Source organism: Saimiri boliviensis, chromosome 5 (genome assembly GCF_048565385.1).
Source record: "Saimiri boliviensis isolate mSaiBol1 chromosome 5, mSaiBol1.pri, whole genome shotgun sequence".
Taxonomy (NCBI): domain Eukaryota; kingdom Metazoa; phylum Chordata; class Mammalia; order Primates; family Cebidae; genus Saimiri; species Saimiri boliviensis.
The window spans coordinates 43,788,422-43,812,663 of record NC_133453.1 but is presented as its reverse complement, the minus strand read 5'-3'; the positions used below and the strand labels follow the sequence as shown (position 1 = coordinate 43,812,663).

Sequence of the window (24,242 nt, the reverse complement as noted above, 5' to 3'; positions counted from 1 at the left end):
ATCTTTCTGTATACATAGTTAACCAGTTATTTCTCTTAAGGGAATCTCCCCCAGTTAGAATGTTGATGCATAGTGCCAAACTGCCCTCCAAAGGGTAGTACAAATTACTCTCCCCAAAAAGGCATCAGAGTGGTTGAGATTTGATTGTCATCTTTAGCAACTGGCTGTAATTCCAGCACTTTCTTTGGGAGGCCAAAGCGGGAGGATAACTTGAGGCCAGGAGTTTGAGACCAACCTGAGCAATACCACAAGACCTTGTCTGTACAAAAAATTCAAAAATTAGCAGGGCATGGTGGCACATGCCTGTAGTCCCAGCTACTTGGGAGGCTGAGGCAGGAGGACTGCTTGAGCCCAGGAGTTTGAAGCTGCAGTGAGTTATGATCACAACACTGAACTCCAGCCTGGACAACAGAGAGCTCAGGCTTCAAGCTGCTGAGTGTCCTCCATAGGATTATCAGTAATGATGCAAACCAGACCTGCCTTTGCACATTTTAAATGGCCGTGAAGCCACATCTCTGCAGCCTGCATAGTGCTGCTCTGGAATTCATAAATCATTCTCTACAGGATATAGATCATGGCTTCCAAACTACAGCCCCACATCCTGGGCAGGGGTTCAATAAGGGGGGTGGATGAGAGTGGATGGCGAGTGTGACAATATTGCCAGGCACGTGCTGAGAGATGGGCACCTACCCTCAAGACAAAAAGCACCATTCTCAGATCTGTGAAAAACCCACCAGTTTCCCTCCACCCCCAACCCCCGGCCCCGATCAGTGAGCCAGAAACACTGTCAACGTTTAAAGAGTATGGGGAGAAATGACAAATACAGGTGAGGGGACGGAAGACAGCAAACCACACTGCCTTGTGTGTACCTATGCAACAATCTTGCATGTTCTTCACATGTACCCCAAAACCTAAAATGCAATAAAAAATAAAAATAATAATAATAATAATAATAATAAAGAAAAGAAAAAGAGTAGGCCACTGCTGTTTCCAGAACTGGGGCCCTTGGCGTCACGACCATGGCATTTGATTTCCAGATGCAGGTGGCCAGAAAAACCTTCATCATTGAATATTTGCCAATCTCATCCACAGTTAGCAAAACGGTGGCCTACAGGCTGGATTTGGCCCACAGATGTGTTTTCTTTGGCTTGCACATTGTTAGGTCATCTTTTGGAACCAACATTTAACAATTTAGAGATTTCCTGTATTTTCTCTTAAAAACCTAAAAAGCCTGGGCCACACTGCGCCTGCATTCCAGCAGGGCTCTTGAGAGCTGAGCCATTCATCACTCGTGCTAACCATGCACTTCTATCATTCATGGGACCTGAGTGTGCCACCCCAACTCCCTGCAGTCTCTCTACTCCCAGCAGTTTCTGATTTAGGTCTCATTTAGAAGGTGCCCAAGTCTCTAAGCTGGCAAAACATCTCAGTCCTTCATTCTCATATCAAATTATTTATTAAAAAGAAAAAAGTAGGATATATGTAGGTGAGAAAAATAAATAAAAATCTAGAAGTTTGAAAGCTGGGCTACATAGTCTGTATTCTTAATGTTAAGAGTATTAGGCATAACATAATCAAGCAGAAAAAAATTTGGAGAAGTTATTAAATTGATCATCCCAAGTTTTTGAGTGGAGCCATATTGAGTTCTTCTGGGTGGAATTTTAAAATATATTCTATTAAAAAAAAAACAAAACAGTGCAACACTTCAACATACACATACACATACATATACATTACGAGCTTACTATGGTTAATGTGGTTTATTTCTTTGAAAAGTTCCCTCATCATACAACGTCTTTGTTTTTCTCACTTTTAATTCTTGAGATCCAAGAATTAATCCATCTGAATTAATTCCTGTAGTTAAGAACAGCAGCTGTAATAGGTTTCTCTCTTTTGTTTCCTATACATTCTTTGCCAACATAAGCTTAGCTTGCACCTCAAGATTTATTCCATTATATTCACAAAGCATCCCATTTTGGAATTGGAAAGAGTAAGGAAAATACACCAACTTACTTGGGGTCCAATCCTATTAGAGCAAATAATAAACCTTAACAGCTTTACAAAATTATTTATTGTACAAAATAGATGGATTAAAATCATTAACTTGGGGACAACTCAACTGTAAAAAGATATTTTTAAAACTACTGAAACAAAATTAAATGAAGCATGCATTGGATATTAAATGAAATTGAGGCATTGTTGTTAATTCTATTTGGTATGATAATGTGTGTGTTTCTATTAATGATACTTCAAAAAAAGAAATAAACACAGATTTGCTATCATGTGAGACTCACAACTCTTGGGACTATAGTCTTTCATAGTTTTAAGAGACTTTAAACATCACCTCGTCCAGGCGTGGAGAAGAGGTTTCAATTTACATGCACTTCAATTTCATAGTGCTACCTTCAGAAGAAATTTTGGTCTCTAAGATTCAAAGGAATAAAAAAATGCCATGAACCATTAGCAATGCTGGCCAGGGTCACAAGATAGGAGAATGGCGCTATATGTGCTACCATATTAATCACCTTTCAAACCTACAGTCTAGTGGTCTTTGAGGGAGCTTACTACTTGCCAGTTCAACTCATTGCTTCTCTAGACAGCTCTGTCTATTATTTCTTATCTTTTGAGCTAACATCTTGTTTTCTATAGCTTACAACCACATGACATAATGAAAAGTCTAGTCTAGTTCCACTGTAATTTAACAGTGTTAAATTATTTGGGGCCATTCTCTTGTCCTCCCCAAGTGTGAAACATCACCAGTTTCCCCAACCACTCTTCACATAGCACAGTTCCCTCCACACCATCACCATTCACCATTTACAGGTGCCACTTTGTCCCTGTTCCAGCAGGACACAGTAAAAGTGTCCTCTTGACATCACATTGCTATAGTATAATCCCCAAAATACCTTAATTGAATTCAAAGTTTGGTTTGTAAAACCTTTGCCTTCCAAATTTTGAAATTGGATGCTATTCTCAATCTTAAGCTCTGTTTGGTTGGTCAAATGGAGGCTTCTAAAAATCTTTCTAGCTATCTGCCAAATCTGGGTCAATTTAGAGATTTCTCAGAGTATACAATGATCATCCCATATTTCCAGGCCCTGGTATGCCACTAACCATAGAAACCATAAAAAGACTCAGAATGCCCCTCCTGACCCTTCAGTGGCACCTCAAGTCAATCTACAGATTTTCAATCTTACAGGGAGAATTTCCAGTCTTACAAATGATACCTGAGGGAAACTAACTAAGCTAGATGCTTCCTCTATTCAATATTTATCCTCACTGAGAGAAATGAACTATAAACCACCACAAACTGGCTCAGCGTAAGCAATAAGGTAGGGTTGATTCGTTCACTCAAATGTGCTATAAGGACTGAACTAGGCGAGCGAGCGAATGAGAGTGAATAAGATAGTGACCATGTCATCAAGCATATACCACTTCCCTTCACTGTATGTGGGAGATTGGTTCCAGGGCTCCTGCATACACTGAAATCTGCACATGAATTCAAGTCCCAAGTTGGGCCTGCAGATTCCAAGTATATGAAAAGTCAGCCCTCCATGTATGCAGGTTTCAGATCCCATGAATATTGTCTTTTCAATCTACCTGTGGGTTGGAAAAAATCTGCATATAAGTGGACCTGCAAAGTTCAAAGCTGTGTTGTTCAAGGGTCAGCTGCAATTTCAAGCAGTAGTCAAAAGTGATTAATGAGATACAAACAACTGTGGGAGTTGAGGGTAAAAGTAGGTTTCTTTGGCTGGGTTGAGGAGGTGGTAGAGAAGACAACAGAAAGGAAGTGAGAAGTGGGACAACTTAATGGAGGAAGTAGTGGGTACGGAAGGACAAATGGAACTGGAAGAGTGGAGAAGTCAGAAAAGGGCGAGAGAACAGAACAAATTCCAGTGAGTCAAGCCATGTGGTTAGCTGGAGCATAGGGTTTATAAATACTATTGGGGGGGAATAAAGTCTGGAAAAATACAGAGGCCAAGCTGAATGAGACGGCTTTCTATATCAGGATCAGCTAATGAATGGGTGATTTACACCACAGAACATGTGGCCCATCAAAAGACATGGAGAGGTGAGGGCAAGGGAAGGTCAAAAACTCAGAACCTAGGACAAAAAAGAAATTAAGTGAATAAATGGGGGGAGAGAAAGAAAAGCAAAGGGTAAGAAGACAAATATTGTCCTCCAAGTAACAGGTGGCTCCTGTACTATTTATTTTCCTTCCTTGACATTTAAATGCATGGTTATCAGCTCCTTTTTCCTTTTGAAATGCACCTCCAGGCTTAGATCTCCAATTCTTATGTGTCCTCCATCTGTCTATGCCCTTTCTTAACAACCACTTCTCCTAAACTACCTAATCCACCCCCAGCAAAAACAGTCAGTATGATTCATCCGCAAGGACACTGGCAAAGGAAAAACATGACAAGAGGACATGCTGGATAAGAGTGTGGGGTCAAATGACCTTTGTACACACCTGAGGGAGGGAAAACAGGAAGCTACGGGGGAGTCTAAAGAGGAGTGAGTGGAATAAAAGGGCCTATAGACCCCAAAAAACAGTAACATCAACCTACGGGACTCAGGGCCTCCTTGTGTTCTCCCATCCATCCAACCACTCTTGTGTTCATTTCTCTTTCTCCCTCCATCCCCTGCTTCTCTGCTGCCACACACCCAGCAGCCCACAAAGGCAAAGCCAATTCCTATGGATCTCTCAAGCCTCAGGTTACACATCACTTTATCAGGTCCTCATGATTAACCTTCTCCCTACATAGCATCCTAGATTTTTTCTTTCAAAAATGCCCCACAATGTGATTTCTCATTTGTTGACTTCTCTGCTATATTGCAAGCTCTATCATGGAAAGGGCTGTCTTCTCACTGCTGTGTCCCTAGCACTGAGCACAGAGTCTCAACTCAGTCAATCACTGTGGAATGAATAAGACATCTCCCAGACAAATAAGTGGCATCACTAGAATTCCCTAGAATTCTCTAAGACCAAAACCTGGTGTGATCAAGATTGCTAACTATTCACCAAAATCCATGCTCTCTGACTTTAGAGGGCACACAGATACAGTAATTCCTCACTGTCCCTTGTAGCTAGGTATGGCTGTGACTAAATTCTGGTCCATGGAATATAAGCAGAAGTGACGTATGTCAATTCTAAGCTGACTCTTAAAAATCCTTCCATGCTTTTCCTCCATGCTCTTTTTCCTTTTGGGCTGGCAGGACTGCACACAACCCCTGTGGCGATCTTAGAAGTCACATGTTGCTACCTAGAATCCTGTCTGGAAAAGGACTACCCCTCTAATATGTTCATAAAGAAAACTAAACTTCATACATCATACATCCATCATACATTTAGGGGTCTATGTGTGACAGTAGTTAACCTATCTAACTAATTCAGTGATAAATTACAACTGAAGTTAAGCTCCCCTAACCTTTACCAGCAAGCAACTGTTTGTCACTTTCCCAAAAAGAAATAAAGGCCATTCAGAGGCCAGTACAATCTTTTCTGGTATGTATGACAAAACAAAAGTTACATTTGTCATGATTATTAGAAAAGAGAATAACCATGCCTCGGGCTTCCCTGGGCTTGGGCCACAGCCACAAAACAGGCTGGGTGGATTCCAGTGATGTCAGAACACTGGACAGGGAGCTGGCTTGCCTGGCCTCATCTCAGAAGTACAGGTCACAACCTGCAGGCCCTGGACAAATGCCCAACTGCCTTCTTGAGTAGTCTGTCCCTGGCCTTATCTGTGCTTACCTTGCAAAAATGTCACAAACCATAATACTGTTCTCAATGCCAGCTGGGGAGAAACTGCCAAAAGCTTTTGCAAAAGCCATACCAACCTGCACTGCCATGGAACAGTGGCTGCACCAAACGACTTGCCTTCCGAATAAGGCATTCAGCTGACCACAGTGAGATACAACCATAGACATAATCCACCTCCCTGTGGCAAAGCTCCTCTTACACTGAAGATGTATTTGACTACTTCTGTTGTTTCTACTTAACACTAGAGACTTTAAAGAGAACTCCCCTCCCTGGTGGACTTCAGTATTTTGCAATCAAATTACATTTAAAAGAATTAATAGCATGTACTGTACTAATTGCTTGTTCAACTCAAGTCTAGGAAACTACTAAAAGGGTAAATCATCAACTAACTCTTTTTACCTTTCTTTATTGCAGGTTTGTTTGTGTTAAGACCTTCCAGGTCCAGTGGTTTTTCATCTTTTGGGAGACTGATGAAACAATTTGATCCATTGCACACAAAATATGTATACAGTGCACATGTCTATTGCCTGTGACTTGAGAGGGCACACAGGATGCCTAGTCTGCCCACTGATCCCAGACCCAGAGTCATGAACCTTTTAGGGCAACAGTCAGCAAACTTACTCTAAAAAGACAGCTAGTAAATATCTTTGGCTTTGTGAACCATATGTAGTCTGTTTTACGAGTCAACTCTGCTGTTGCAGTGCAAAAGTAGCCACAAATAATACAAAAATGATTGAGTATGGCTGTGTTCCAATAAAACTGTATTTATGAACACCAGATTTGAATTTCATGTCATTTTCGTGTGTCACAAAATGTTATTCTTCTCTTGATTTTTTTCTCACCCACTTAAAAAATAAAAACCATGCTTAGCAGGAGACCTGCCAAAAAAAACAAAAGTATGATGCACCATAGCTGCCAACCACTGCTGCAGAGCATGGGTTCTAAGAGTTCATCACCTTGGGGGAAAAAATTGCATCTCTATTATCACTGATTTCCCCTAATTGGAATTTAGCATTTCCTTCCACTATGAATGTAGGCCATATCACAGCAGTAACATCAATAACTGTAACGCTGTCACCAGCAGAAATCACAGGTATATTCATATTGCATTAGAGTTATTGCAAACAACTCAAAATATTGATTTATGCGCATCGCTGTTTTTAAATTATGCCCGTTCTTAGATCTTCTGCTGTATCTAGTTATTTAAACATGGTAGGGTTTTGTTTTGTTTTGTTTTTTTGGACAGGGTCTTACTGTCATCCAGGCTGGAGTGCAGTGGCATGATCAAAGTTCAGTGCAGCCTTGAACTCCTGGGCTCACCTCTGCCTCCCGAGTAGCTGGGATTACAGGTATGCACACCACAGCCAGCTAATTTTTCTATTTTTTTGTAGAGACAGGGTTTCACCATGCTGCCCAGGCTGGTCTCAAACTCCTGGGATCAAGTAATCTTCCCACCTCAGCCTCCCAAAATTCTGGGATTACAGACATGAGCCACTGTGCCCAGCCTAAATGTGTTACTTTTTAAAAGCACATAGATTTCCATATCACGAATTAGATTTTTAATATTTGGATAACTGTATTTCAATAACTGAGTTCCAGTGTAACCCTAAATATTTTATTTTGTGCACAGGATTTAAGAACAGTGTCCTGAGAAATAGTCTGGAGCTTTCACCAGATACCAAAAGTCCATGGTACATAAAAGGTATGAGCTCTTTCCTGCTCCAGGCTAACAGGGCCTGAGTGACAAAACCACAGCATCTCTTACCAGAGTATTCACATCTTCAGTTTTGTGGATGAGCATCCGGATCTCCTCTGGATCACCGCTGAAAATTGCCTGGACCAGTGGTGGCTGCAAACACAGGAGAATGGGAATCAGAACTAAAACCAATATATCTGATCACATAAAGATACAGATAGTAAGAAGAAGATTTGTTCCTTAAAAGTTTATTCAACCATTATCAGTTGTCATACAAAAATTCATCTGTTGCAAGCCCTAACCCTCAATGTGACTGTATTTGGAGATAGGGCCTTTAAGGAGAAAATTCAGATTAAATGAGGTCATAAGGTGCGGCCCTGAAGAGACACCAGAGTTCCTGTTCTCTCTCTCTCTCTTCTCTCTCACACAGGAGGAAAGGCCATGTGAAGACACAGTGAGAAGGCCTGTAAGCCAGGAAAAGAGGCCTCACCAGAAACTAACCCTGATCTTGGACTTCCAGCCTCCAGAACTGGGAGAAAAAAAATTCTGTTGTTTAAGCCACCCAGTCCATAGTACTTCGTTATGGCAGTCTAGGCAAACTAAGACAGTTCCATATGGCTCCTCCACTTCTTATTAAACAATGTTCCTTGGTATCCTCAAATAATTCCATTCCTAGAGGATGCTAATGGCCATGTTTCTGGCCACTGGAACACTTTTGTGTCAATATTTGGAAAACCCTTGACATCATTCCCAAATGCCTCCCATAGCTTTAGCCTACAAGCACTGTCTTAAGCATGATTCCATCTGCTGCTTATCAAAAGTAAGTGGCACAATGGCAGGTTAGGGAAGAAGAGGGGGGTGTTACCAAACTCTTATTATTGAATTCATCTACCTTAAACAAGACCCCAACATGCAGTAGAAGGATCTATATCGTATGATGGAAACACAGCCAAAAGAACAGCTAGCTCTGCTTGGGTAAGAAGCTGGGTGAAGACAAGGGTATATCCAAAAAAACTTAAGGAAGGCACCTTAATGAATAAGTATGAGTTGCTGACTGGGAAGGAAGGCATTCCAGGCAAACAGAGAGAGCACAGGTGTGCAAAGGTATGGACGGTCAAAGAACCTGATACGTTAGAAATACAACCATCAACCTAGTGACCAGAGTGTGGAGTAAAAGAGGAACAGTGACAGGCTTTGGGGTTGACGTTGGGCTTGCCCATATGGTAAAGGATCCTATTCAAAGTCAGTTTCACACTTGCCAGCCACATGCAAAATCCATGTCCACGTACTTGGGGTTGAGCACAATCATCGCTGCCCGACCTCCTCATGGGATTGTTATTAGGATCAAATGAGAAAGTGCATGAGAAAATCTCCTGTAACTGGACAACCCTACATAGATGTTTTCATTAAGAAATGTTTCACGGCCGGGCGCGGTGGCTCAGGCCAGGAGCGGTGGCTCACGTTTATAATCCCAGCACTTTGGGAGGCCGAGACGGGTGGATCACGAGTTCAAGAGATCAAGACCATCCTGGTCAACATGGTGAAACCCCGTCTCTACTAAAAATAAAAAAAAATAGCTGGGCATGGTGGCGCACGCCTGTAGTCCCAGCTACTCGGGAGGCTGAGGCAGGAGAATTGCTTGAACCCAGGGGACGGAGGTTGCGGTGAGCCGAGATCGCGCCATTGCACTCCAGCCTGGGTAACAAGAGCGAAACTCCGTCCAAAAAAAAAAAAGAAATGTTTCACAATGACAATATGCAGTAGTTGAAAATTTAATTTTAACCCTAAAATCCTTGGTAATTATACACACACACACACACACACACACACACACACACACACACACTCAAACTTCTAGAAATACATTAGTCCTAGGAGTCAATTAGATGACAGCAGTTTCCCCAATGTGTCTGACCATGAGAATCACGAGAGATGCCTATTAAAACAATAGTCCCAGATCCCTTTCCTGAGGATTTAGTACATCTAGAGTGGGGACCTGCAGATCTAGACTTTAACAAGTACCCATCAATTCTTAGGAACTGGTGGCAAACACCGGCCTCAGGTGAAATCACTAGCATCACATATTTTGGTCTCTCCTTGTGATCTGTTGTTGGGAATCTGAGTTGTCATTTTCCCTGTAGATGCTCTTCTCTCTTTCTGTCCTCCTGTTGTCTTTCGTACAGGTTGTGTTGCTATTTATTGCTAGTTTGGGGGACTGATATAAGTACTATCAGTAAGACAGAGTAAGATTCCTTGAGGAAACACTATGTAAAAAATGTCAAATTGCAGAATGGATATTTCAATATGCCAGGAATTTGTCCATGGGTTTCTCCTCTACCATAAAAATTCCCAGCAAATGGACATAAGCATCCCCTTTTCTTTCCCCAAAACACCCTGTCAATCCTGCTTCTTGACAAGGTATATGGATAGTTTCTGAACTTTCCAACAATTAAGTAGCAGGAAAGAAGTTTTGAAAAGAATACAAGTTTACTGCTAGTTCAGTCTTAGCTACTTGCTCTGCCTAAAGACAAGCAGATCCTTCTACACTCCCCCTAACTGCCTGTTAACCAAGTCTCCATTCGGGTTACATCTGCCCCATGGCGAGAACCACATTTCACACAAGACACAGAGTCAGACACAAATTCAGGGTTTCAACAAAAAAATACTGAATCTTGTTTATCTGCTCCATAATTCTCCATCTGCTGTGCTCATGACCAAATGCTCATGTGTGCATTTCTGCCTTTTTGGACCTTAAGGGAAAACAAACAACAAACCTCCACAACCAGAGAACGTTAAGTAGAGACAGTGTCTGAAAAGATTTTTGTGTTAAATCAGGAGTGGTCAATCAACAGCTGCACAGTTAAGATTCCAAGGGACAAACCCAATCCATTAGTTAATGTACCACTATTTAGTCACTTTATGGGAAGACAGTAAGGTGAGCAAAGTCTCCCTGTCTCGGGTGCACAGAATACATACAAACATTCTGTTGCATTCAGTCCTCACACTTCTGAAGAAAGGCAAGCATTCCAAGCTACGGCTGGAATGTTCCCAAGGAGAGGCACCCAACAAAGCTTCCACAGAAGGACGCCAGCACAGTCCCTCAGCAGAAAGTGGTGCCTCTGAGACTAATACTGCTACAAGCTACTTTATAGAGAATTGTCAATGCACAGAGTTCCCAAGAGCCATTAGGAAGAAGAGACTGAGCTATCATTATAACCCTTCCAATACTGAAGTTACATATATGCATATGTATGCTCCCAGGTACATGTGCATACCTATCTACACTCATGCATGTATGCATAGAGACACATGTTGATTCGTATACAAACCCCTTCTATGCCCCAAGGAAAAGTAAAGCAGCTGTTCTCCACATCCCAAAGCCTTGCTATAGGAACATCTCTAGCCTCAGCTGTACCATGTGGCTACTGTGGCATAGCCTTCACAGTTAGGAATCTAAACATCATGGGATTTCAAACTAGAACTTCACAGATAATGTGTTTTGCTTCAACTGAAGCTGTGTGTTTGTATGGATATAATTATTGAACTAAACTACCATGACTTTCGAGCAAGTAATATACATTTTTTAAAATTATGACTGCTTCTTTTTTCTCTTTCTCCACACTACCCAAAACATGCCCAGAGAGCACCCTGGCATTCCCTTTTGTTGGAATTTTAATGTGATCCTGCTGTTCTATTTTTCCCCAAGTAAACATTTAATCTAAGAAAAATTATTGGGAAAAAGATATATCTAAATACCAACTCTATTACATCATTCTTAAGACAGAGAAAATTCTGATTACAGTATTCTTGTTCATAAATATCAAGGACACATATGCTGTTGTTCATTAATTTGGCAACCATTATAACCTTGGCAGCTTTTGCCTTAACTTAGAAGCAAAGTCCTACCTGTCCAAGAGCACAGTCCTAAGCCTTGGCACATAAAGACATTTCTTTTTCAAGTTTCACACATTTTAGCACTAGTACATATAACAGGAGTGCTTTGTGTATAGTAGGGTACAGAGTTGAATAAACACAACATTGTAACAAGGGTCAAAATTGAGAAAAACAAATAGTGGTAGGAAAAAAAGAGATTCAGATACCATGAAATCATTGATCATCATCCCCTAAAGAAATTCACATTAAGAGAGGTATGCAGTGTTTTCAGCTTCAATTGCTAGAATTTTCTTAGCATGCTTAGCAGCTGCAAAATGATTGTCAGTACCATAGGTATTGGTGCAGTCTTTCTGGTAGATTCAGAAGAAAGAAGGACACTTCCTGGGCCAAATTTACCAAAGGTACAAGTGGGATTTGTTGTTCAGATGGAACCTGTCCTTGCCTTCAACATCACCAACAACTAGCCCCCTACGACCTTTCCAGGAGTGTTGACGGCTGCCTTCTAGATGATGACACTTGACCCCTCTAAGATAGAAGTGTGGAGCAGAAAGGCCCCTTGATCTTGGCAGCCATTATAAATTTTGCAGCTGACCTTGCTAACTAACCCTGGGAACTGAAACCTAATCAGCTGAAAGCCACTTTCTCTACCCACATCCCCTATCAGCACATCCAGTAAAATATTCTGTTTTTATTCTCACCCTGAAAACAAACTGGAAAAATACCAGACTTCCAAAAATAAAATGCTAAATTGAATATGTACTAGGAATAGTTATTCTCAAACTTTGAAGTAGAGCTAAAATTCCACTAGGGGGAGCAAGATGGTAATTTGTTACCTGAGAGATAAAAAGCAAAGGTTCAGGGTGTGTAATTAAGAAAGTAAAGTAGCTGAAAAATCCACTTTATTAAAGAAATAAAAGAAGTCAAGCTTCTGAAAGAGTTCTCAGTCATAAATAAACATACATACTATGCACATACTAAAACAAAACAAAACAAAAACCCACCAAACACAAAAAATTCCTATTGATCCCTGAGGGTTCAGGTGTTTAGGAAATAAGAATAAAGCTATCTAAAACCTAAGGTATCATTTTCATCATCTGTAAAATCCAATTCAATTATTATGTCAATTCCAATTTTAAAAATGTGCTACTGATGTCATCAGACACAGCCTCCATTTAAGAATGAAGCCCATCATGGGTTCTATAGAGAGCCAAGCTAGTTTACAGTATGCACTCCATCTGGCTATGAAATTATCAATGCCCTCCCACATCCTGCAAAATCTCCTAAAATGAAATGAAACCACCATTTTGATTTTTGCTAAAACCACTGTCTAGTGCACTTCACTTTCCCTTTGTCAGAGCTGCATGCCCTGTACCAATGAATTGGTGTTGGAAGATAGGCAGAGTGACAGAGGTTGTCACCGAGCATAGTAGCTACAGTCAACAGTAATACACTCAAGCAGAATCCAGCGGTGCTCCAGCATTTCATTCCAGATCATGGCGTGTGGCTTGTCTTTTTCTAATTAGATTGGGAAAATAAAGACTCCAAATTCAAAAGAAAAACATTTTGCATTCCAATCAGAAATGGGTGTTGAGAATTAATCAATAGCCAAGAAGGAAAAAAAAAAATCTGTCCCTCCTTGAGCATTCTGAGTACATATGCCATTAAAGTAAGATGGGAGTGTGTTATTAGTAGCTGATAGCTGATGCAGCAATAATCTGGCCATATGAAACCATCAACTTATATGAATAAGCTGAAACACTTCGTTAGGTAACAACTGCTTTTTGTAGGAGGCAGCGCTTGCATTTTTTCAGAAGGATAATAAAAATTTGTTCAAGTCACTAGATTTAATGAACCAAACTTGCTAGCTCAATTCACGTGGGTTCCGCTGTGTGATCTGCTGAGGGAATTTCATTGAGTTCTTCCTGAATATGGATCATCCTTTACCTGAGAAGTTCACTCCATCACAGAAAGGTAATGATGATCATATAATCAAAATCTGTCCTCTTAAGTACCATAAGAACAATACAAAAATATATCGAGTCCTCATAAATATATTCTTTTAAAAATCAGGGAAAGAGGCAGGACTGCATGTCTGAAAATGTCTCCTACAGGCTATGCTGCAGAGTAAATATATATAATATTTTCCATTACTATTGCAAACAGAAAAAAAAAACCATAAAATTCCACATAAGGGTCATATGTTCCCTCTAAGTAGCATATTTGTTAACTCTATACTTAACATTATGAAAAAAAATCTAATTAGAAAATGGAGAAAATTAATTTATTATCTAATCTTTTCCCAATGAAAATAACACATGGTACTGACTATGAAATAGTTACTCAATAGTCACCAACTACCCCAATTACCCAGTTTTTGGAACATTTAATCCTCTGCTGCTCCTCCCTTTCCTGAGATTCTATTTGGCGGCTTCTCTGCTCTTTAATACCAGTCGTTATCACCCTCACACAATCGCCAACCCAAAGTAAAATGAAATTCAACTTTGTTACTAGTGACACACAAAAGTTAGGCAAAAGGAAATGATGAAATAACAGTATCAGTTAAATTGAAATCTGGAGGCAATGCTGATTTTTATTGACCTCCTTTTTTCCATAGTAGAAAGGTTAATGCTATGGTATCAGACTGACCTATAATTAAATCCAAGCCATTTCCATTTCAGTTTTCTCATCTCTAAAATGGGGTTACAACAGACATTTTACAGACGTGTTCAAGAAACGGCATAATACATGCAACATCCCCAGCATGGGGCCAGACGCCTGGTGTGCGCTCAGTTAAAACAGTGATGACCGTTGACCATGAGTTAACAAGCTCAAAAACCTTCATAGACAAGTACATTTATGTGCATCCTACAAAAGAAAAAAATAAGGGATCTTGAAAGATTTCCTAAAAAATTACAGAGAAAATAAATTGAGTTAGGATTATAACCCACTCAATACCACCTCTAAAGGAGAGGGACCCATCATACCGGGAGAGAAGTTTTTACAGGCAAGGGAGCGAAAATTAAACTGAGCATGACTTGGCCTTTGTTACAGTAAGCAACCTTGAAAATGTCACACAGTCTCTCTGTACTCAGGAGTCTAATCTATGATGCCAATAACTCACTGAAATAACACATCATTTCATGTTGATTAATCAAAAGGTACTTGCATATATTCATGTCTTCTTGATGGGACTTTAAATTGTAATTTTACTACTTAAGGTTATCATAAACACATGTAATTACACCTTTCTTTTGTGATCTCCTGATGGACATAAACGAAATGAATTTCCTGTTCAGAGCTGTGACAAAGTCTAACGATGTGCCTATTAGTGACAAAGTTTAGACTAGAGCTAAGTTTTCCTGATTCTCCCAGCTCAGTACTTTCTCTCACATGTAATATAATATACATGATTCATGTTCAGAATTCAGCTTCAGTTTCAACGTACCCTCTATGGAGAACTATTATACACTAAGGAAAAAGCTGCCATATATGAGATACATTCTCTCTCTCACAAAATGCGTGTGAATGTGTGTGTGTGTGTTTCTAGATACAGTACCTTGCAACGAAATAGCTAACAATAAAATAATCTTACCGAAAGAGAGAAAATAAATGGCTATAGTCTTTCAAAGTTGGGGGGCTCAGCATGGGTCTGAGTTATAAAGATGAAGAATAGGCACTATGCAGAATTTTGAAGGATGAGACTGGGGATTAGAGAATAAATCTTTCCTGTTGGAAAATAATAGAAGATGAAGTTAGAAAAATTAAAAACTGGGTGGGGGGAGCACCATGTCGGCATAAGGAGTTTTAACCTAATCTTTTTGGTATGATCATAGCTCATTACCACCTCAAACTCTTGGGCTCAAGCAATGCTTCCGCCTCAGCCTCCCAAGTAGTTCAGACTACAGGCACATGCCACTGTTATACTTGGCAAATTTTTAATATTTTTTGTAGAGACAGGGTCTCGCTATGTTGCCCAGGCTAGTCTTGAACTCCTAGCCTTAAGCAATTCTTCTGCCTCAGCCTCTCAAAAAGCTGGGATTACAGGCATGAGCCACTGTACCCAACCTTAACCTAATCTTATGGACCAACAGGAATGGGGGTCTTGAGCAGGAGAAAGGAGTAGAGTTTTCCCAAACATTTAATCTGGCCAAAGTGTACACTGAGTATCAGAGAAGGAGAGATTGGAGTTAGGGACAAGGCTGTTGCTACAATCCAAGCCATCACAGGAAATAACTCTTGCATCTTTTTTTTACTCACAGTCTCCCCAGGTGCTACTTACAGGGATATGGTGGAAACAACAGATACAGTTTTCAGTTCTTTGATGTCTGCTCTATTCCTGGATGCAATTTTGGCCCAGCATCTTGGCCACTTTCCTTCACTCTTTATATATAGCCCAAATCCCTTGCCTCCGAAACACTAATGTTTCCAGGTGAAATCGAGGTTACTTCCTTTAGTTCTGGAACACTTCCATTTTTCCCCCCACAGAACCTCTGCGGATGTAAGCTATGTTTTGTCAGACTTGTCACTTGATCGCTGAATTTAAATCATAACATTTCAAAAATAGGCCACATCCATAAAGAGAAAGGCAAATCAAAACAAGGCAGACAGCCTTTGCCAAGTGCCATATTTCTATCAGGATCTGCTGCCAACTACCCACAGCTTTTTTCACTCTGTCTAGTTTCAAATGGCTGGAGATCAAACCTAAACTTTAGCTAAGATAATTAAATTGTGTTGGGAAGTTAACTTTTAAAGAAAGCTAATTTGGGCAAAAGGACAATGGATCCAGGAGGTTGGTTCAAACAGAATATTTAAATCCATGTAATTTTAGTGAAACAAAAAGAACAACTATATATACTTCTGCAACAGTTTCCTGTTTTGAAAAATTGGTATAGAGGTTTTCTTTCTTATCTTAGCTTGGGTAACGTTCTTTGTATAATTGTATCTTATTACATATTGAGTTCATGTCGTTGCAAATATGAGAGGTGGATTTAATGTTAATCAATATAAACCACTTTAGTGGTCTTTGTGGGGAAAAAAGAAAAATGGCCAGAAGATGATTTTCAGGGTTGTGGGTATATTCAGTATAATGTGTCTGTTAAAATAGAGAAAGCAGTTCAGTTCCAGGGTGCACTGGAAAACACTTTTTATGACTACCTGGTATGTGCATCAGTTATCATAAAAAAGACAATAATAAAAAAGTATTCCTTATTTTAAAAATAGCAGAAAATGATCCATAACTACAGAATTATTTCCTTGTGGTCTTGAGTAGTTTTAATTTTTGAGAATCTCACATATCAGAAGCTAAATAAAGAATTCAAGTGTCCATTAAAAACAACAAAATCAGCATGTAGAAGTAAAAGGTATCCTCAGAAAGGTGGCAATTTTTGCTATACTTGAGGAGGCTGAAACTACTGTACACAAGATACATGGATTAACTCAGTCACATTAAAACATTCATGATTCAGGCAACTCCAGATTGGGTTTGTCTGAAATCTGTTAGCACCTGGGTTCTTTCCAAACACCAGCAAGCAATTTTTACACAATCAGGTCTTTCCGAAGCCCATGACAATTTTCCTTTAAACCCTCTCCTTCCTTTCTACTGTTCTTTTCTTTGAATTCCACATGCATTCTTGGAAAGTTAGCAAGCAGTTCAACTCTCACCACCTGTCCACAGGTAAGGGACTAGGGACATGTACAAAACTGAGTCACCTTCCTGGCCCTGGCTGCTCTGGCCTTTCTCAATTTTTTTTTCTAAGACATCTTATTATAGCAACCATTTTCAAGTTTAAGGCAGTGGGTTGACCAGGACCTGAATTAGTTTCTGCCTGAGATGACTGGAGGGTCCCCTACTCCCTCCCAAGCCAGAAAAGTCACATGTAAGGAAAATCTATTAGAGAATCGCCTCAGTGTAGTCTTCCAGGAAGCTTCTTCTCACTTCCCCATCCAAAATCATGGCAAGGACATTCAGTGATGGATGTCAAAGGGAAATGATAAGGCAGCAGGAAGAGAGAGGAGCCTAACAGACTGAAAAACATTTGATAATAAAAAATGGAAAATTCTTAAAAAAAAAAAAAAAAGAACAGTTCTATCATATTTCCTTGCAGAGAAACCAACCCAGTTCATAACTTCTTTGTTTCTTTACACACTACCCCCTCCAACAGGGGATGAAAGATATGTTTTCTAAAAATTAAAGTGGTACATTTCAGAAAACCACATTCAACAAAGATGTAATAAGCGTAAGACATTTACTGAGCATAAAAAATCAGACACTGGAGGATAGGTTTAGTGGCTCACACCTGTAATCCCAGCACTTTGGGAGGCCAAGGCGGGCAGTTCACTTGAGGCCAGGTGTTCAAGACCAGCCTAGAGAATATGGTGAAACCCCATCTCCACTAAAAATGCAACAATTAGCTGGGCATGGTGGCACACACCTGTAGTCCCAACTACTTGGGAGGCTGAGGTGGGAGAATCAAGTGAACCCAGGAAATTGAGGCTGCAGTGAGCCGTGCTTGTACCACTGCACTCCAGCCTGGGTGACAGAATGAAATCCTGTCTCAAAAAAAAAAAAAAAGCCGGCGGTGGGGGGGCGGGGGTATGGGGAGGGGGCGGGTAAGAGTGAAAGAAGGAGAAATTCAGACACTGGAATGTCAGAGTCAGTCTCTCCCTTGATGGGGTTACCAAGGTGTAACATGAAGTATATAAATACACACAGCTTGAACGTAAGGCATGTACCACAGGAGAAATGCATGGAGAAAGGAGAGAAATTGTAGCTGGCCTCCTGAAAGATGCAGCCTCTGAAATGAATATTGAAGACTGGGGAGGATTTAAACAGGTAGAGATGGATGGAATGGTAAGGGACTGTCCTTTCTTCTCTTTCAGAAGGCTGTGAGCAGAAGCTGGGGAGCCTGAACACACACAGGGAACAGTTTCATTTGACTGGAGAAGGGGAGAAGTGAGGTAACCTTAGCAGTAGACAGGGATCCTATCATGGAAGGTCTTGAATGCAAGCTAAGGTATTTGAGCTCTCTTTTGTAGAACTAGGGGGAACTGTGGGTGGTTTTTGAGCAGGAGAGTGACCTAAGATTTGTGCTTTAGAACAGTCACTCTGGAAATGGATTGTATGATGACCTGGAGGAAAAAACTGGAGTGTCATAACAAGTTAAAAAACTGCAACGATACTCTGCCCACGGGGCTCTGGGGATGGAGTACTGCTCAGTTGTTAGGAGAAGCATTCTTCTGGTGGTTAAGATGTTAATCTAAAAGGTAAATCTGGCCGGGCATGGTGGCTCACACCTGTAATCTCAGCACTTTGGAAGCCCAAGGCATGTAGATCACCTGAGGTCAGGAGTTCGAGACCAACCTTGCCAACATGGTGAAACCCTGTCTCTACTAAAAATACAAAACATTAGCCAGGGGTGGTGACATGCCCCCTGTAATCCCAGCTACTAGGGAGGCTCAGGCAGGTGAATTGCTTGAGCCCGGGAGGCAGAGGTTGCAGTAAGCTGAGATCACGCCACTGCACTCCAGCCTAGGCCACAGAGCAAGACTCCATCTTGAAAAATAAAATAAAATGTAAATCTATCTCTACGTTTAATGTAGCAAGGGCTAGCCTCCTCAAGCATGGCTGCCTACATTCAAAAAGATTCTCACCAACTTCCTCCACAGGACACAGGGCTCTGGAGCAGCGCCAGCCCGACATGGGTGGAGGAGCACCGGAAGTTCTGCAGCGTTGGCTGTCTTTGCTCATCCCCCTGCGCAGGCTCCTTCTCTCTAGTGGCTTACCGTGCTCTCGTTAGCTCTGAGGCCGGAAGTTCTGAAGTCAGTTAGCATCCTGCATCTACACAACCTGCTACTTCTCTCCCCACTCCACCACAGAAACCAGAGCCTTGAGGCTTTTGGCTCGGGTGCTGCCTTCACAGTTTAGGTGTTGATAAGAAGAAAGCTTATCTTTATGTCATGAGAAAGAAAAAAAAATGTATCTTTACATAACGAGCTGAAAGAACAAAACAAGTATACCTAAGCCAAGTACATGCTATCTTTATTTCCATACTAAAATTTAGTCAGGGATAAAACTTATTTTTTTATCCACACAAAGTTTGAAAAATAGGAAGTACTATGGAAAACACCTTCTCATGCATCAAAACCCTTATGCATTTTATCTTTGTCTTACGTTTGCTGGGTTTTAATCTTAGTAGTTTTCCTGTTACAACAATATAAAAACAGATAAAGAAAAAACTTAATAACCTTTCCTACCACAAATGCGAATAGCCCATGTTCTTGTTGGTAGGTACAGATACGAATATATGAGATTATCATTGTTTATTACCACAAAATGGAATTTTACTATTTCCTCCCCACTTTTTTTTTTTTTTGAGATGGAGTCTTGCTATGTTGCCCAGCCTGGTCTCAAGCTCTTGGGCTCAAGCGATCCTCCCACCTAAGAATCTGCAATCCAAGTAGTCTGGATTACAGATGCATACTACCATGCCTGGCTTATTTCCCGCTCTTACAATTTGCAAGAATAATAATGTACTGAGGACATCCCCCGGGTCGACAGCTACAGGATTAAATCCTTTCTCTTGATAACTATATATAATATGATTCCATTGTATGGATATACCATAACATATTCAATTATTCCCCTTTGAATGGGCATTTGGGTTGTTTCTAGTTTGTACCACAACAAACAAGCTTCTACCAGTACCTATCCACATTGCGCAGAGAAGTGCTACCAGAGCCAAAGGCATTTTCTGAGTACCTACAATATGCTATTTTTATAAAATATACAAAAGAAATGTGTGACATAGTTCTTTCCTAAAAGAGTGCCAAATATATTGGAGAAATAAGTCTAACCCACACGAAACAATTAAACTGTAAGACAGTACTGAACCATGTTCTACAGACCTCATGTAAATGGATGCCAAGTTGTCCTTCTGCACAATGACAGACTGGAAAGATGATCTGGAGGTCCCCTTAGCCACAATATTCTAGGAACCTTCTCCGATTCACAAACGAGGAAGCAGGAAAGGCTAAGAAGTCAGAGTGATGCCTCTGGAGGAGGCAGGACTTGAACAAGGCCTGAACATGGTTTAGATTGAAGGAGGAAAAAAAATGTATTTGGGAATGACAAATGAGACAAGGCATAGTACTGACTTTAGACATGTATATGTTCAGGAGAGTGACAATAAGCAGTCCCTTCTCCAAGATATAGCATTTCTAAACACCCTTTTCCTCATACGCCTCCCACCCCCACCCCCACCCCCCAGCCTCTGCTTAAAGATATAAAAAAATCCCAAGCTTGGCTGCCACAGAACATCACAGTAACATTGATTTAAAATGCGCTACTTCCAGACAGCGCCAGCTTGAAAATACCTCCAAACCTCTTCCCTCCCAGTCCTTCTTACGCCCTACCCCACCCCCTGCCAAAACACATACAACGTTTGTTGTGCCCTTCAAACAACAGTAGTCACTTAAGCTGTTCCTGCCCATCTGGAAAATAAAATGAATTACAAGAAAGAATGCAATAATGAAGTGACTGGAATTTAGCAACAAAAAAGGCCTCACTCAGTTCTTTTGATAATTAAAACCTTTGTTAAAATGTTGACATCGACAGTCACTACAGTGTTGCTCTTTCACTCTGTGTTGCAACGATGTTTGCAAATTCTCCAAATCCATTTAAATGAAAATATTTAATGACAAGTTTTAAACTTTATCATTTGCTAAATATGATTTGAAAGTTTAGTGTATGATCTGATATATATTACGCTTTGAGACTGAATATAAGCAGCTCTATGAGAAACTTCCGAAAATGAATTCGGCATGGGTAAATTAATGTGCATTTAATCTCAAACTAGAGATTTAAAAGGCCTGTGTCATTTTTAACAGAGAGGCGCCACAGAGAAGTCTATGATTCTGTCTTTTTCACTACCCCTCCCAGTTTAAAATTAGCTTGCAGCATGTTTTTTAAACATTAGTAAAACAAGATATACTTCCGGAATGCTCATGTGAAGGGCACGTGTGAAGACCTAATCTTGACAGTCATGTTACAGAAAATAAGGGAATGAGTTATTCAGTTTTTAATAAGGAGAGTGCATTACTGCGTTTAAATCAAACCTTATTTGCTGTGTGTTCTCATTTAGCAGAATTTTGAATGCCTGTGACCTCCGTGGCACTAGGCCACCACAAAGGCAACTGAGACGAAGTGTCAGGGAGGTAGGGTCCTTTGGCCTCCTGTGGCCCAACTGACATAACTGAAGTTGGTTCCTTTCTGAGTAACTCCACAGCCCCCTCTCCTCACCAACAATCCTCCTGGCATTGACTCCAAAGGATGTGGAGACCCTGTTAGTGTCTTTGCATGTTAAATCTAGATTTTGGAATCTGTACTGTACATCTAATGTCAAAACTCAGAGCCACTGTGTTTATATTTTTGTTTTTGTATTTTGTGTTCTTATTTTAGATGCAGGGGATACATATGCAAGTTTGTTACATGGGTATATTGTATGATGCTAGAGTTTGGGCTTCTAATGATCCTGTCACCCAAGCAGTGAACATAGTGCCCCATGGGTAGCTGCCCTCCTCCCACCCTGCCCCCTTTTAGGACTCCTACTGCTTACTGACCCCATCTCTGTGTCCTTACCCAATGTTTGGCTCCCAATTGTAAAAACGTTTATAGCCATTATTACCTCGTCACCATGTAACATTCCAAGGGTTTAAAACGCACAATATAATCACAGTTCTTTTGAGATCATGGTTGATTGTCCTGACAAAGGGGAACTTTTGGCTGCCCCTCCTCCACCTAGGGATAGAAGCGGACTTGGCGAAAGGCAGGTGGCCTGTGACGGGAGCGGCCTGCCCAGGCACGCCAAGGTTTGTTCACTTTCAGAGTACTTGGTACATCTGGCACCGTGCAGCAACTTTTTGCTTCTTGAATCATGACCAATCAAAAATGATGAAACAAGGCCACCAAGGGGAGTAGAAATAAATTATTTGATGAGCCAGGAGTCCTGGTCTACCTTTGATCAGTAGGTGTTATATAATGGAGGGCAAGACACAGATTGGACAGAAACCTCTATTTTCTTACCAGAAAAGATGGGTCCAAAATGATCAACTCCTCCAAGAACAAGAAGGGAAAAGAAGAGATTTTAGATGGGAAAAAAAACCAATGAGGGGTGGTCTAGGTGACTGCAATCTCACTCTGCCAGAACAGCAAGATGACCAAGCATGTTGTGCATAACAGGGGAAGTAGCAGGACCAAGCTGCTCAGAACTGGTCAGAATAGTGGACAATTTCTTGCAGATCTTACAGCTTTTTTTTTTTTTTTTTTTTGAGACAGGCTCTTGTTCTGTCCCCCAGGCTGGAATACAGTGGTATAATCACAGTGCACTGCAACCTTGACTTCCCTGGGGTCAGGTGATCCTCCCCATCAACCTCTCAAGTAGCTGGGATTACAGGTGTGCACCACCACACCCAGCTAATTTTTTAAAAATTTTTGTAGAGAGGGAGTTTCACCATCTTGGCCAGGCTGGTCTTGGGTTCAAGTGATCCACCCACCTCGGCCTCTAAAAGTGCTGGAATTACAGGTGTGAGCCACCACGCCTGGCCTTTTTTTTTTTTTTTTTTTTAAAGACTAAATGGATACAGAAGAAATTTGGCTGATGTTTTTTGGCTGGACTGCATATCAAAATCCCCTGGGAAACTAGGTCCCATCCCAATAAGCCTGATGTAGTGCTAAGGATGCAAATCCTCACACAAGCGCTTGAAAGGTTCTTCAGGTAACTCCTCCAACTTCAACACACATGCAGCACTGAGTCTCATTCTTCATGTCAACACCTTAGAAATCCTACACCTTTGACCCCATAACCCCTCTTCAGGGAAGCTGTCCTATAGAAATAATGAGATATACAGACAATTTTTATATAAAGATGGTCATAGCAACACTATTTGTGACAGAAAAAATTAAAACGGAACCAATGTTAAAGCTAGTGAAATTATTAAGCAAGTTATATAAAACCAAAAAAGATACAAACGGCCAAAAAGCACATGAAAAGATGCTTAACATCAGTCTTTAGAGAATAGAAATCTGCAAGGACTATTTCACCATTTCTGGTGTGTGTGAGATACCATTTCACATGCACTAGATGGCTAAAACAAAACAAACAAAACCCAGAAAATACTGTTGGTGAGAATGCAAAGAAATTGGAACATTGCTGATTGGAATGTAAAGTAGTGCAGCTGCTGTGGAATTTTATTTAGCTATTTAGCTTGGTAGTTCCTCAATAAATTAAACTAGAATCACCATATATACCAGAAATTCCACTGCTATGTGTATCCCAAAGAACTGAAAATAGGTGTTGAAGCAAAAACTTGTACATAAATGTCCACAGCAGTACTATTCACAATAGTCAAAAGGTGAAAACAACCCGAATGTCCACCAACTGGCATCAGCTGCTGAAAGGATAAACCAAATGTGGTACAGTCATGGAGTAAAATATTATTCAGCCATAAAAAGGAGCAGAGTATAGTGACAGATGCTACAACATGGATGAAGATTGGAAACACTATGCTAAGTGCAAGATGCCAAACACAAAAGGCCACATGCTGTATGAATCCATTTATATGAAATAGCCACACTAGGCAAATCCACAGAGACAGAAAGCCAGTTAGTGGTTACCAGGGATCAGGAGCAGGAGGGAATGGGAAGCAACTGCTTCATGGATACAGAGTTTCTTTTGGGGTGGTGAAAATGTTCTGGAATTAGTACTAATGGCTGCACAACACTATAAATGGACTTTTTAAATGGTTAAAATGGTAAATATCATGTTATATTTGCCACAAAAAAACAAAAAACATTACAACACATAAAACAGAATATTTTACTTGTTAAAATTG

General features: G+C 40.6%; 1 protein-coding gene across 8 annotated transcripts in view; it reads right to left on the bottom strand.

The window, feature by feature from the left end:
* Positions 1-24,242, bottom strand: part of ANKRD44 (ankyrin repeat domain 44) — a 343,966-nt gene that overhangs the window by 203,207 nt on the left and 116,517 nt on the right. For all 8 annotated transcript variants that reach the window (XM_039469990.2, XM_039469992.2, XM_039469994.2 and 5 more), the window contains exon 2: positions 7,530-7,613. In XM_039469990.2, coding sequence (XP_039325924.1) covers positions 7,530-7,613 — 84 coding nt within the window. The remainder of the gene's footprint in view (positions 1-7,529; positions 7,614-24,242) is intronic.